Consider the following 14662-nt stretch of genomic DNA (forward strand, 5'->3'; position numbering starts at 1 on the left):
CAGTTATCACGAGCTCATTCTTCTAAGAACTTGGGACTCGGACTCACCCCATGGCTCTGAATTCAGTGATATCCCCTGTCATCCTGCTGACTACGCCAATTTGTCACAGAACAGTGATTCAGGGTCCTGCTTGTTGCAGAGCGGCATTCACATCACTTAAAGAAAATAAAGTAACACAGTTTGATGACAACGTTCACTGCAGTACTTCCTGCATGGAGGAAATACGCCAAGGAGAATCAGGTGAGAGTTGGTTTAGAGTGATTTATACAGGGACAGGAGATGTGGAAGGGTAGAGGGAGGCCCTCCTGTTGAATCAGGAGTTTCAGAATGGAACCCCTTGCTCTCTAAACTTCTTCTGAGAGAGGAGTCCAGATGCTGCTGGATCCAAACTCAGACACAGACTTGATCAACTGTACATGTCTAAGAGACACAGAGGGTAAGGGATTAATTGAGTTTATGACCAAAAGATTCTATGTGCTCACCTGATTCTTTCTATAGCTTGGCTGGGAAATCCAAGTGTCATCATTCTGCATCTCAACCTGCTTACCTCCCCTCCAAGGCCTCGTGCCAGGTCGCTCCTAAGTCTGGATCCCAGGTCTCATGAAGCAACCTCTCAGGCATCAAAGCTCATAGAAATAAACAATTGAATGGAGTGGTCCAGCAGCAGGGTCAGCTCGAGCTGACTGCCTTTGCAGAGCTGCTGAGCCCAGCATACAAGTCCTACATGGCCTATTTACCTGTTCCTCACATGATGATCCAGTCAAATAGATATATTTCTCCCTACGGTTTTCTTCATATTGGATCTTTTCACTGTCTTCAGACCGGCCCTTATCTTCTGTTGCTGCAGACATTGTTGGCAGTCCATAGCCACTTCATGCTGGCCTTGACGATATTACTTGGCTCAAGTGGATCCTGTTTTGCACTATGAGGTACAAAACAGGCCTTATATAACATGCAGGTCATGTTGATGGTTCGTAGCTGCTTTGTTTTGCTCAGGTAGACACAAGGTGGTTGAATTTGAGCGGATCTTTGCAACACACAGTTTAAGATGTCAGCAAATTTAGCTACAAGGTAACACGAAGCAGACAGTACACTAAAACTCACACAACATTATACATCTAATTGCTTCATTCTATTTAAAACTTTCTAATTTTAGGCTAAATGATTAACATAAAACTTAAATTGGGCTCATACAGTGACGTGTAAAACTCATGGGTTGAGATTAAGGCAGTTTAATAGGATAGAAGAGGAAAGGAATAATGACGATGATGATGTAAGAATATACAAAAAATGATGCACAACACAATTGCTCACCACCCACTGACCGATGACCAGCCTGTCCCTGATCTGTGGTGCCCCCTGCCAAGTCCCCCTGTTTTCTATACTGGGCATGATACCATATGGTAAGGAACAGCCCTTTGGCCACTTTGTTTCAGCTGTCCCGGCTGTGCCCCCTCCCAGCTGGCAGGGCACCAGGAGATCAAAAGTCCTTGATAGCTCAGCAACAAACAAAACATCCATGTATTAGAAACATTATTCTCATCCTCAATCCAAAACACAGCACTAAACCAGCTTCTAGGAAGAACATTAACTCTGTCCCAAACCAAACCAGGACATTCCCCCATAGCCACCCCACAGCAGCCCCGGCACCCCACGGGCCCCTCAGCAGCAGATTCAGGGGGTGCCGGGCTGCGGAGGCGGCTGCAGGCTGGGGGTGCCGTGGGTGCGCTGGTGAGCCAGCATGAGCCTCTCCTTCCAAAACCGCTTCTCGCAGACACCGCACTGGAAGGGCTTGGCCTCTGTCTGTGTCCGCACTGGGGATGTACCCTCCCTCTCACTGGCCACCCACCTGCACCACCCATGGACCCTGGTGCACCCGCTGCTGGTGGATGTTCAGGTGGTGCTTCTGCCGGAAGGTCATCCTGCACTCGCTACACTCGTAGGGCTTCTCCCCAGTGTGGATGTGCTCGTGGATGGTGAGGATCCTCTTGTCCCTGAAGGTCTTGGGACACTGAGTGTAGGCAAAAGGATGCTTCCCAGTGTGGATGCACTGATGGATGATGAGGATCTTCTTCTCCGTTAAGCTCTTGCCGCAGTCGGTGCAGGTGAAGGGCTTCTCCCCAGTGTGGAGGTGCTGGTGGATGATCAGGATGCTCTTCTGGCACAAATGCTTGCCACAGTGAGTGCAGGCAAAGGGCTTCTCACCAGTGTGGATGCGCTGCTGCTTCAGGTAGCTATGGTGCCTGAAGCACTGGCTGCAGGTGTAGGGCTTCTCACCTGTATGGCCCCGCATGTGGATGTTTAGCGTCGCCTGCTTCCCAAAGCTGTTGTTGCACTCAGGGCATGTGGGGCGGCTCTTCTCCTGCTGCTGGGGGGCTGGGAGGGAGCGTGGATGAAGGCATCTCAACTGGATCCCCCAGCTCCCACCCTCAGGGACATCCTCTGCCTCTCTCTGTGTCCTGGGGCTGGCAGCTGCTGGGGAGGAGAGGCCAGTGTGCTGACAGGCTAGCCGGCGGGGAAGACAACCAGCTCGGCTAAACAGCGAGATTCTGAAGGAAATCAGAAATAAAAAGAGAGTTTGCCGACTGTGGAAAAAAGGGCTGGCTGCTTATGAAGAATTTATGAAAACAGCTAGATCGTGCAGAAAAATAATCAGGGAAACAAAAGTGCAATTTGAAGTTAATTTGGCCAATTCTGTTAGGGATAATAAAAAGTCCTTCTTTAAATATGTTAATAACAACAGAAGGGGCAAGGAAAACCTCCATTCTCTGTTGGACTTTGAGGGAACTATAGTCAACAAAGATGAGGAGAAAGCAAAGCTGAGGTACTTAATACCTACTTTACCTCAGTTTTTACCAGTAAGACAGGTGGCCCTCAGGACAACTGGACTCTGGAGGTGGTTGACAGAGATAGGAAGCCAAATAGCCCCCTTGTGTTCCAGGAGGAAACAGCTGGTGACTTACTGAGCCATCTGGATCCTCACAAGTCTATGGGACCAGACAGGATCCATCCTAGGGTGATGAGTGAGCCAGCAGAAGAGCTCGCCAAGCCGCTTTCCATTATCTTCCAACAGTCCTGGCTCACCGGGGAGGTCCCATATGGTTGGAAATTGGCAAATGTTACCCCAATCCACAAAAAGGGCTGCAAAACTGACCCTGGCAACTCCAGGCCTGTCAGTCTGACCTCGGTGCCTGGCAGGGTTATGGAGCAGATCATCCTGAATGCAATCACACAGCACCTTCAGGATGGACCAGGGATCAGACCCAGCCAGCATGGGTTGAGGAGGGGCAGGTCCTGCCTGACCAACCTGATTTCCTTTTATCATCAGGTGACCCAGCTGGTGGATGAGGGGAAAGCTGTAGATGTGATCTATCTAGACTTCAGCAAAGCCTTTGATGCTGTCTCCCATCATATACTCCTGCAAAAGCTGGCAGCCCATGGCTTGGACAAGTGCGCTCTCTGCTGGGTTCAGAACCGGCTGGAGGGCCGGGCCCAGAGAGTGCTGGGGAACAGGGCTGCATCCAGCTGGTGGCCACTCACTAGTGGTGTCCCCAGGGGTCAGGGTTGGGTCCAGTCCTGTTTAACATTTTATTGATGATTTAGATGAGGGGATTGAGACCATCATCAGCGAATTTGCTGATGACACCAAGTTGGGAGGGAGTGTGGACCTGCTGGAAGGCACGAGGGCTCTGCAGAGGGATCTGGATAGACTGGAAAAATGGACCGATTCCAATGGGATGAAGTTCACCAAGGCCAAGTGCCAGGTCCTGGACTTTGGCCACAACAACCCCTGCAGCGCTCCAGGCTGGTGCAGAGTGGCTGGAGAGCAGTCAGGCAGAAAGGGACCTGGGGGGACTCATGGACAGGAAGCTCAACAGGAGCCAACAGTGTGCCCAGGTGGCCAAGAAGGCCAATGGTGTCCTGTCCTGTATCCAAAGCAGCGTGGTCAGCAGGACAAGGGCAGTGATCCTTCCCCTGTGCTCTGCGTTGGGGAGGCCACACCTGGAGTGTTGTGTTCAGTTCTGGGCCCCTCAGCTCAGGAAAGAGATTGAAGTGCTGGAGCGGGTCCAGAGAAGAGCAACAAGACTGGGGAAGGGACTTGAGCACAAGCCCTATGGGGAGAGGCTGAGGGAGCTGGGCTTGTTCAGTCTGGAGCAGAGGAGGCTTAGAGGTGAGCTCAGCCTCTCTAGAACGACCTGAAGGGCAGTTCTAGCCAGGGGGGATTGGGCTCTTCTCCCAGGCACTCAGCAATAGGACAAGGGGGCAGGGGCTTCAACTCTGCCAGGGGAAACTGAGGCTGGAGATGAGAAAGCAATTCTGTGCAGAGAGAGTGGTCAGCATTGGAATGGCTGCCCAGGGAGGTGCTGGACTCACCGGCCCTGCAGGTTTTTAAGCTGAGATTGGCCATGGCATTTAGTGCCGTGATCTGGTCAGTGGGCTGGAGTTGGACCAAGGGTTGGACTGGATGATCTCTGAGGTCTTTTCCAACCCAGTCCGTCCTGTGATTCTGTGAAGGTCACTGCTGGGGACAGGATGGGATCGTGGGACCCCTCTCCATGGGGAGTGAGACAGGCACCCTGCCAGCCCCCCACCCTTCATGGCACACAGAACACCTGGGGCAAAAGACAGTACCACCTGAACTCCCAAAAACCCCACAAAGACTCCCAGTACCCACCTGGCACAGGGCTCTGGTGCCTCTGCTGCTCCCCGGGGGGCTCTGGCACGCACGGTGTCTCTTCTCGCTCCATCTTGCAGATGATCTCTGGCTTAACGTTGGCCCAGCCTGTCCGGGGCACAGAGAGAAGCCCCCTCTCCCGCACTGCCAGGGAAAGACCCCTACTCACTGCACACGCACAGTAAGAATAGTGCTAGATAACTTGTATGCAAATATTGTAACCAATCAGTCCTACTGGCCTGCACTGGGGGTGTGTGTATAGCAATAAATTTTTGTATAAATGACTGAGACTTTTGTACTGCTGGCATGCTATTTGATCTAGCATCAAGACTTGTACTGGCAGAAACACTGAAGCAGGAAACTGTTAATCTTTAAGGAACAATATGCATACAGAAACTAGACATAGTACAACCTAAGCAAACACGTTCTTAGCACCCGGTAAAAAGATAAAGCAGAACTACACGACTTTTGGGGTGCAACAAGATAACAATGCTCATGATCAAGGATGGGGTCAAGGACCGGCCATCTACAACTTCAGGGGCACCAGACAAAGAAGACCACCAGAGACCCCCCTTGAAGACCCCCAAATACCAAAAAAAGACTTCTGATAAGAGATCTAACTATGTAAAATTCCTATGTTTAATGCATAAGCTAAGCGGTAGAAACTAATGAATATGTAATCAGTATGTGTAATAAACACTGGGAAGCTTAAGTGATAGGTGTGTTTGATTAGATGGACCCAAGTGCCCAGCACACCCCAATAAAGAATGCCTGCTTTTTAGAACTCTCAAAATGGTATCAAAGAGTTTTACTGCTGACTTTTCAGTACCAGTACAGCTCTGTAATAAAATAAATATCACAGAATCCCAGAATAATGTGAGGGGTTGGAATGGACTTAGAAAGCTCATCCAGTGCAATCCCCCCATGGAGCAGGAACACCCAGCTGAGGTTCCACAGGAAGGTGTCCAGGCGGGTTTGAATGTCTGCAGAGAAGGAGACTCCACAACCTCCCTGGGCAGCCTGGGCCAGGCTCTGACACCCTCAGCGTGAAGTTTCTTCTCAAATTGAAATGGAACCTCCTGTGTTCCAGTTTGCACCCATTACCCCTTGTCCTATCACTGGTTGTCACCGAGAAGAGCCTGGCTCCATCCTCCTGACACTGCCCCTTTCCATATTGATCCCCAGGAATGAGTCCCCCCTCAGTCTCCTCTTCTCCAGCTCCAGAGCCCCAGCTCCCTCAGCCTTTCCTCACACGGGAGATGCTCCACTCCCTCCAGCATCTTGGTGGCTGCGCTGGACTCTCTGCAGCAGTTCCCTGTCCTTCTGGAGCTGAGGGGCCACAACTGGACACAATATTCCAGGGGTGGTCTCCCCAGGGCAGAGCAGAGGGGCAGGAGAACCTCTCTGACCTACTGACCACCCCCTTCTAACCCACCCCAGGTACCATTGGCCTTCCTGCCCACAAGGGCCCAGTGCTGGCTCATGCTCACCCTGCTGTCCCCAGGACCCCCAGGTCCCTTTCCCCTACACTGCTCTCCAACAGCTCCTTCCCCAACTTACACTGGAACCTGGGGTTGTTCCTGCCCAGATCCAAGACTCTACACTTGCCCTTGTTCTAGTTCATTCCATTTCTCCCCGCCCAGCTCTCCAGCCTGTCCAGGTCTCTGATGGCAGCACAGCTTCCAGTGTCACCACTCCTCTCACCTTTGTGTGCACAATGTGGCTCAATCGCATGCACTCCGGGTAAGGGACCCTGTTTTAGGTGACGTGCGGAATGAACTTCACAACCCGTGAGGTTATAAAGAAGGTGTGTTTATTCAGCACTGGGCACACAGGGGATAATTCCACCAAAAACGTGTGCAAATCCCCAGCAGCCACGAACTTGGTTAAATGCTGAAAAGTATTACATATTCATTAAAATTCTAGGAATGCCTATACATATTCATAACGTGTCCCCAAGAAGGCAGCTCTTATTACACTGAGTTCTGGGAAGTCACAGTATCACAGTATGTTTGGGATTGGAAGGGACCTCAAAAGATCATCCAGTCCAATCCCCCTGCTGGAGCAGGAACACCCAGCTGAGGTCGCACAGGAAGGTGTCCAGGCGGGTTTGAATGTCTCCAGGGAAGGAGACTCCACAACCTCCCTGGGCAGCCTGGGCCAGGCTCTGTCACCCTCACTGAGAAGAAGTTCTTTCTCAAATTTAAGTGGAACCTCTTGTGTTCCAGCTTGATCCCATTGCCCCTTGTCCTATCATTGTTTGCCACTGAGAAGAGCCTGACTCCATCCTCATGGCAGTCACCCTTTATATATTTATAAACATTAATAAGGTCACCCCTCAGTCTCCTCTTCTCCAAACTAAAGAGCCCCAGCTCCCTCAGCCTTTCTTCATAAGGGAGATGCTCCACTCCCTTAATCATCTTTGTTGCCCTACGCTGGACCCTCTCCAGCAGTTCCCTGTCCTTCTTGAACTGAGGGGCCCAGAACTGGACACAATATTCCAGATGGGGTCTCCCCAGGGCGGAGTAGAGGGGAAGGAGGACCTCTCTCGATCTACTGACCACCCCCCTTGTAATACACCCAAGGATGCCATTGGCCTTCCTGGCCACAAGGGCCCAGTGCTGGCTCATGGGCATCCTGTTGTCCACCAGGACCCCCAGGTCCCTTTCCCCTACACTGCTCTCTAATAGGTCATGCCCCAACCTATACTGGAACCTGGGGTTGTTCCTGCCCAGATGCAGGACTCTACACTTTCCCTTGTTAAATTTCATCAGGTTATCCCCCGCCCAACTCTCCAGCCTGTCCAGGTCTCTGGATGGCAGCACAGCCTTCTGGCGTGTCAGCCATTCCTCCCAGCTTAGTGTCATCAGCAAACTTGCTGATAGTACACTCAATTCCCTTGCCTAAATCATTAATGAATATATTGAATAATATTGGCCCCAGTACTGACCCCTGAGGCACTCCACTAGATACTGGCCTCCAACTGGACTCCGCACCATTGACCACCACTCTCTGGCTTCTCTCTTTAAGCCAGTTTGCAACCCACCTCACTACTCTATTGTCGAGACCACACCTCGTCAATTTAGCTGTGAGGATGCTGTGAGGAACTGTGTCAAAGGCTTTACTGAAGTCAAGGTAGACCACATCCACCGCTCTGCCATCATCCATCCACCTTGTTACATTCTCATAAAAGGCTATGAGGTTGGTCAAGCATGACTTACCCTTGGTAAAGCCATGCTGACTGCCCCTAATGACCCTCTTATCCCTGATGTGCCTTGAGATGGCACCAAGGATAAGCTGTTCCATTACTTTCCCAGGGACAGAGGTGAGGCTGACCGGTCTATAATTACCCGGGTCCTCCTTCTTGCCCTTTTTGAAGACTGGAGTGACATTTGCTTTCCTCCAATCCTCAGGCACCTCTCCCGTTTCCCAAGACTTGGCAAAAATGATGGAGAGCGGTCCAGCAATGACTTCAGCCAGCTCCCTCAGCACCCGCGGATGCATCCCATCTGGACCCATGGATTTATGGACGTCCAGACTACTTAATTGTTCCCTAACCCAGTCCTCATCGACTAAAGCAAACTCCTCCATTAACCTGGCTTCATCCGGGGTCTCAGGGGTACAGGGTTCCCCAGGACAGCCTCCAGCGGAGTAGACAGAGACAAAGGCGGCATTCAGCAATTCTGCCTTCTCTGTGTCTTCTGCCACCAGGGCACCCACCTCATTCATCAGTGGGCCTACATTGCCTCTGCTATTAGTTTTATCTGCTATGTATTTGAAAAAGTTCTTCTTGCTGTCCTTGACCCCTCTCTCCAGCTGTAATTCTAAGGAGGCCTTGGCTACCCTAGCTGCCTTCCTACATCCTCTAACAGCAGCCTTATATTCCTCCCAAGTGGCCAGTCCCTGCTTCCATGACCTGTAAACTCTGTCATTTCCATAGTCTCCACCTTCGGCTCCTCCTGGTTGTGCCTGAGCAATGCGTCCTGGTGGTCGTGGGCCGGGGTCTTTTGGATGAAGGTTGCAGTCTACCTCGCTGTAAACCTTTGCCTCTGGCCTGGTATGCTGAGCTGGCTGAGGCTCAAACCGGTGAGCTGGTTACAGCCGGATTATCTTCTTCTTTTGTACTCGAGACTCCCATTATCTCGTTGTCACGGTCCATTCGGTGGGCTCATGACGGTTTGTTCACCTTGATCTTGAAGCGCAAAATTAAGGCGACCAAAATGCCAAGGGGTTATAATTCAATCAAACAGTGTAACTTTACTATTTTGCCTGTAAAGCGGCACGTGATAGAGACAGTGGAGAAAAAGGAAAGAAAAAGGAAGGAGGGAGGATTATAGCTACCAGCACGGGTCTAAAGGCGTCCCTATGGTCCCAGGTCCCAAACAGCATCCTGCTGGTCCTCCATCATGATCCGTGGGGAGATCTCTCCGAGGTTCGGTTAGGAACCCTCTATTATGCTAAGCAACAGTGCCTCACCCCTCCTCTCTCTCATGGATTGAGGCCAATCTCCACCTTCATTTCATGATCCAGACTTGACTGCGCAGACCCAAACAGTCCCCGCTTCGCTTGCCAGAACTTGTCTGCGCTGCCTCGCGTTCAGGGGTCTCTCACTTGTCCACTGGTGACCTCAAGAGCCTCTGCGAGACTGCGCAGGCTCCTCTTTGTTGGCCTTAGTAACAGGGAGGAGGTGGGGCAAGTTTGGCTGAGGCAGCAGGTGAAATCCATCTTCTGGACAGCAGCTATTGTTACCTGTAGTCCCAGGTATCAGAGACTCCCTGTATCACGCAGCTCTTTCTCTCAGGGCGTTTGTTTCTTGGTATCTCTCCAAGTCCCTGATGGCAGCGTTGAGGCAAATACTGTTCTTCAGACCGACTCCTACACTCATCCACCCAAGGATGCAGCTGGGTTTTTATCTTTGCAAGGCCTGTGAAGTCATCAGCAAGCCCCTGTTTCTCATACAGTTACACAAAGCTCTAAGCTAGGCAATTGCTATGTGGTTAACTCTATAAGTGTTAGTTAGTTAGTTATGTCCCTGTATCATAGGGACAGTGGTAGAGCCAGCCTGGAGGGTCCTGGACCACGCTGGGATGCGGTTCTTCATTTTGGCTCCTCCCTCTCCGACTGGTCACCTACTCGCAGAGGCATCCGACGCCGGTGCACCCGCTGCAGGTGGCTGTTCTGCTGGTGCTTCTGCCGGAAGGTCTTCCCGCACTCGCTGCAGTTGTAGGGCTTCTCCCCGGTGTGGATGCGCTCGTGGATGGTGAGGGTCCTCTTGTCCCTGAAGGTTTTGGGACACTGGGTGCAGCTGAAGGGACGTTCCCCGGTGTGAAGGCGCTCATGGGTCACCAGTAGCTTCTTCTCCCTGAAGCTCTTGCCGCAGTGGCTGCAGATGAAGGGCTTCTCCCCGGTGTGCTCGCGCCTGTGGCTCTCCAGGTGATTCTTACGGGTGAAGCTCTTGCCGCAGTCGGTGCAGGTGAAGGGCTTCTCCCCGGTGTGGAGGCGCTGGTGTAACACCAGGACGCTGTTCTGGCAGAAACTCTTGCCACAGTCATTGCAGGTGAAGGGCTTCTCACCCGTGTGGACGCGCTGGTGCCTCTTCAGGTGGCTTCCCTGCTTAAAGCACTGGCCACAGAGACTGCAGGTGAAGGGCTTCTCACCAGTGTGCACACGCTGGTGCTTGAGCAGGTCCTCCTTCCCTATGAAGCTCTTGCCGCAGTCAGTGCAGCGGTAGGGACGCTCACGCACGTGGCTCTGCACGCGGAAATCCAGCACTGTCTGGCTCTCGAAGCTTTTGTTGCGATTGGGGCATGTAGGGCGGCTCCCCTCCAGGGGTTGAAAGTCTGGGAGGCAGTGAAGATAGGGGCACCTGAACTGGCTCCCACCCTCAGAAACACCATTGGCCTCCCTCTGGGTCCTGGGGCCAGCGGTTCCTGAGGAGGAGAGGCTGGGGTCACTGCCAGGGACAGGATGGGCAGGTAGGATCCTGGCCCATGGGGAGCAGCTCAGGCAACCCACCAGCCTCCCCAGCTTCCTGGTATATGGAGCATCTGGGGCAAGGGAAAGTGAATCCCCCATGCTCCCCAATACCCACCTGGCACAGGGCTCTGGTGCCTCTGCCGCTTCCTGGGAGGCTCAGGCACGCACGGTGTCTCTTCTCGCTCCATCTTGCAGATGATCTCTGGTTTGTCGCTGGCCCAGCCTGTCCGGGGCACAGAGAGAAGCCCCCTCTCCCGCACTGCCGGGACAGCAGCACCGGCCCCGCACCCACAGCCCCAGCATCCCCCCCACCCCGCTCCTCTCTCCTGCCCCTGCCAGGCTGCGGCTTCAGCCCCCACATCCCTGCCCCTACAGCCTCCTCTCGCCTCGCCCCCGTCACCTCGGCCACTCTGCTGCACACAGGACACCTGGGAACAGCTCAGAGCTGCCCCATGGAGGTTTAGACCGGGTGTGTGGAAGCATTTATGTACTGAGGGGGTGGTCAAATCAAGGAAAACGTTTCCTGGACAGGTGGTCAATGGCCCAAGCCTGTCCCTGTTTGAGAGGCATTTGGACAATGCCCGTAACAACACGCTGCAGCTTGTGGTCAGCCCTGAAGTGCTCACGCAGATGAACTAGATGAGCATTCTAAGTCACTTCCATCTCAAATGGGCTGTTCCATCCCATCCCATCCCATCCCATCCCATCCCATCCCATCCCATTTTGTCTCCCAGGAATACTCTACACTAGGGGCTGCCAAACAGGTTAACACCTGCAATTACAACAGCTATGTCAGCAATCAAGCAGAGCTGGATTTTCCTTTTCAAGGGCTCCAACTCGCTTACAAGTGTTAATTCACTCTTGACCCTAGCTCTGAGGTTCCAGAGAGTCCTCACCCAGCGAGGCGACCATCTCGTAGTTCCCCAGCATCACCTCCCGGTAGAGCTGCCGCTGACAGCCCGACAGCTTTGCCCACTCCTCGGGGGAGAAGTAGAGCGCCACGTCCTCAAACGTCACCGACATCTGCAGCAAGAAGCACACCCGGCTCAGCACACCCCACCGCATGGTTGCTAAACACCTCTGCCAAAATCCTGCTGCTGCCAAGCAGGGCCCTGCTGGCACTGGGGTCTCTGGCATCCCGAGGGCAGCGCTGGGAGAGCTCAGAGCATCCTGTGCAAGGGAAGGGCGAGGGCAGAGGGGCGGTGTTGGCACAGCCAGGCAGCACAGCATGGTTACTGCAGCACTGGGGGCTCTGTGAGCAGGTTCCTGGGCTGGGGACACCCCACCAGCTGTGCCAGGAGAGGGGCAGGGCTGGCAGGCTTACAGGCAGGTTTCTCCTGCTCGTGCCGGATTAGGGACCCACTCCAGAGCAGTGGGGACTGTGCCCTGTCCCCCATCCATGCCACAAACCTGATCACCCACCAGGACCAGACACAGCACCGTGACACAAGGCCTGGCCCGAGGCCTGGCAGCAGGCACGCTCCTGCCTGCCCCTGCCCGTGATGCGGCTCAGCGGGCAGGAACGGGAGCACCCTGCACCGCACCGGGTCTCAAACCACTTCCCTCTCCCACACCATTCCACACCAAGGGACTCCCAACCCACCTGGTCCCACGGGCGTTTTGCTGCTGCTGCACCACAGCACCAACCACAGCAATCCCAGCCCGTGGTGTCCCCAGAGCCGGGGCCGTGCCTGACCCCCACCTTGCCGCAGCAGCCTGGAGCCCGGCGCGTCGCTGCTCTCGGCGGGGAGATGGAGGCCCCTGCAGGTATTGATCCGGGAAGAGGGAGGCGGGATGCTCCGGATTCCACAGGAGCTGCCTGTCCCGTCACCAGCCGCACAGGAGCAGTGAGGACAGATGGTCCCTGCAAGCACAACATTGTCATGAAAAATCAGGGGCACAAGTTCACTCACCTGCCCACAGCTGCCTTCCCTGCACCCCGAGCCTTCGCAGCTACGGGAAAAGGACCGACCCAAAGAGCATCGCCCACCAAGTCGGCCGCCTCGGAGTAATGGTGAGAAAGAGCCGTTAAAGGAGGAGTTTTGGAAGCTCTCGAGCACCCAAATCTTCCTCCGGTGCCCCACAAGGGCAGCAGGAAGATGCGCGGGGGTGTCCCGGGGGTCTGAGCACCCGGTCCGGCCCCAGCCCAGCCCTTCCCAGCGCCGGGGCCGTCAGGGCCGGATCCAGGGGGCCCGGGCGGCTGGGACACGGAGCAGCGTGTCCGCGTTGCACGGGGGCCACGGGGCGAGCCGGGGAAAGGCCGGAGCGCCGGGGGGAGCCGGGCCCTAAGGGGAGTCCGGGGGGGTCCGGCAGGGCTGGGGGGCGGCCGGCGGAGGGGAGAGCACGGGAGAGGCCGTCGGGGCCGGGGTCCCCTCCCGGGGCCGCCCGCCGCCCCTACCTGCGCCGGGGCCGCGCCGCCAGCCCGGCACGGACAAAGGCGGCGCCGGGAGCCGCCGGCAGCGTCAGCCCGGGAGGGCCGCCCGCCGCCGGTGCAGCACGGGAGGTGTAGTCCTGCCGCTCCGCCCCGCTCGGCTCGGGGGGGCGGGCACCGGCAGCACCGCTGTGTCCTTGCGGCCCCTGGCCCTGCCCGCCAGCCCTGGCCACACGGGTCCCCTGGAAATGGAGTCCTGGGCTCGGGGGCACCGAGACACGGCGGGACATGGAGGGGTGTCAGTCGGGGTGCTGTGGTATCACTGGGGTGCTGGGTCACGTCCCCAGGAGGTCTCGGGGAGGGGGGATGTCCGTGCTCCGGGGATAGATTGGGTCCGGGGGGTGGGCCGGGTACTGGTGTTAGTAACAGAATCAGTTTTACAAAATGTTCCTGAAAAGATGAATCAGTTTTGCAAACTGTCCCTGAAAGGATGTTCAAGCATGTTGTGTTTTACCTAGTAAGGGATTCGAGTATACTCTTATCTTATCAACCCAGCTTTTATCTTAGCGCAAATATGCATAGAATGAGAAGAAGTATATACAGTATCTCTAGAAATTGAACAAGTCAGCAGTTATGCAACTACAGAGTAGTGCGCATGTGCAGTACCCAAAGGTGAAAAGGACAGAAGCGATGAAGACTACTGACTTCATCCTGAAGACCCCCTGAAAGACCACCAGGGGACACTGCGCATGATCAAAGTAGTTCCAAGGTGTTGCAATCGATGTTGCAATCAATGTTGAGTAACTGTTATGTATCTCAATGAATATATGAATATGTATGTGAATGGACTGTATAAATACTGTGCAACTCAAACTGACCGGCGAAGCCAGCTTTGGGTGCGAACCCCTGGTGTCCCAGCGCTGAAATAAAGCACCGCATATAACTACGCCCGTGGTTATGTGTCCTGATTGCTAACGCTGGTGTTCCAAACAGGGCAGCACAAGCGCCCAACACACGGCCCTGTCCTCGGGGAGGGGACAGGGGACCGGGTCCCCACTGTGCTGGGACCAGCACTGGCAGCCTGGAGCGACCCGGACCACACGGGGACACGGTTCATTGTTTTGGCTCCTCCTCCCACCCCTTCCCACGATCCCACCAGGCACACCCCCCTCTCCCTTTACCACGATGAGAAGTTTACAATGACCACTCCATTAAACATTAAACAAATAGCTCCTGATTTCACACAAAAACACCAAAATACAGGGCAGCACATGACGGCATTTTTAGTAGGATTAAGTTCACACCAAAGGCCCCGTTAGCTAACGGGGTGGAGATTGCAGGGGGCTGCCGGGGGGTGTCCTGCCCTTCCTTCATCTCAGCCAGAGCAGCGGCAGCAATGGGGCCCAGACAGGGGGACTGGGGAGCACTGGGAGTCTCGGGGATCTGAGGAGCCAGACTGGGGTGAGCATCAACCCCCCATCACCCCTGGGGGGCGACCCACAGGGATGGGGAGAGCCTGGGGGAGTTCACTCCAGCAGGGAAGCGGGGGGAAGGCACAGCTGGGGGACCCCCACCCTGGGCCCTCTGCCCTGGGGACCCCCCTGAAAGGGCACTTGGTGAGGCTGGGGGCTGAGCACCCA

General features: G+C 54.7%; 1 protein-coding gene across 1 annotated transcript; it reads right to left on the minus strand.

The window, feature by feature from the left end:
• Window positions 1–1299: 1299 nt before the first annotated feature.
• LOC136099957 (uncharacterized) lies at window positions 1300–13517 on the minus strand. Its single transcript, XM_071803623.1, has 7 exons — window positions 12624–13517; window positions 12255–12515; window positions 11548–11674; window positions 10767–10874; window positions 9776–10605; window positions 4676–4767; window positions 1300–2549 (listed from the first exon to the last, which is right to left on the minus strand). Exons 3-7 carry the CDS (start codon window positions 11672–11674, stop codon window positions 1835–1837), a joined length of 1872 nt encoding a protein of 623 aa, XP_071659724.1. The 5' UTR covers window positions 12255–12515; window positions 12624–13517; the 3' UTR covers window positions 1300–1834.
• Between the last annotated feature and the right edge of the window lie 1145 nt (window positions 13518–14662).

Source organism: Patagioenas fasciata, chromosome 1 (assembly GCF_037038585.1).
Source record: "Patagioenas fasciata isolate bPatFas1 chromosome 1, bPatFas1.hap1, whole genome shotgun sequence".
In the NCBI taxonomy this organism is placed as follows: domain Eukaryota; kingdom Metazoa; phylum Chordata; class Aves; order Columbiformes; family Columbidae; genus Patagioenas; species Patagioenas fasciata.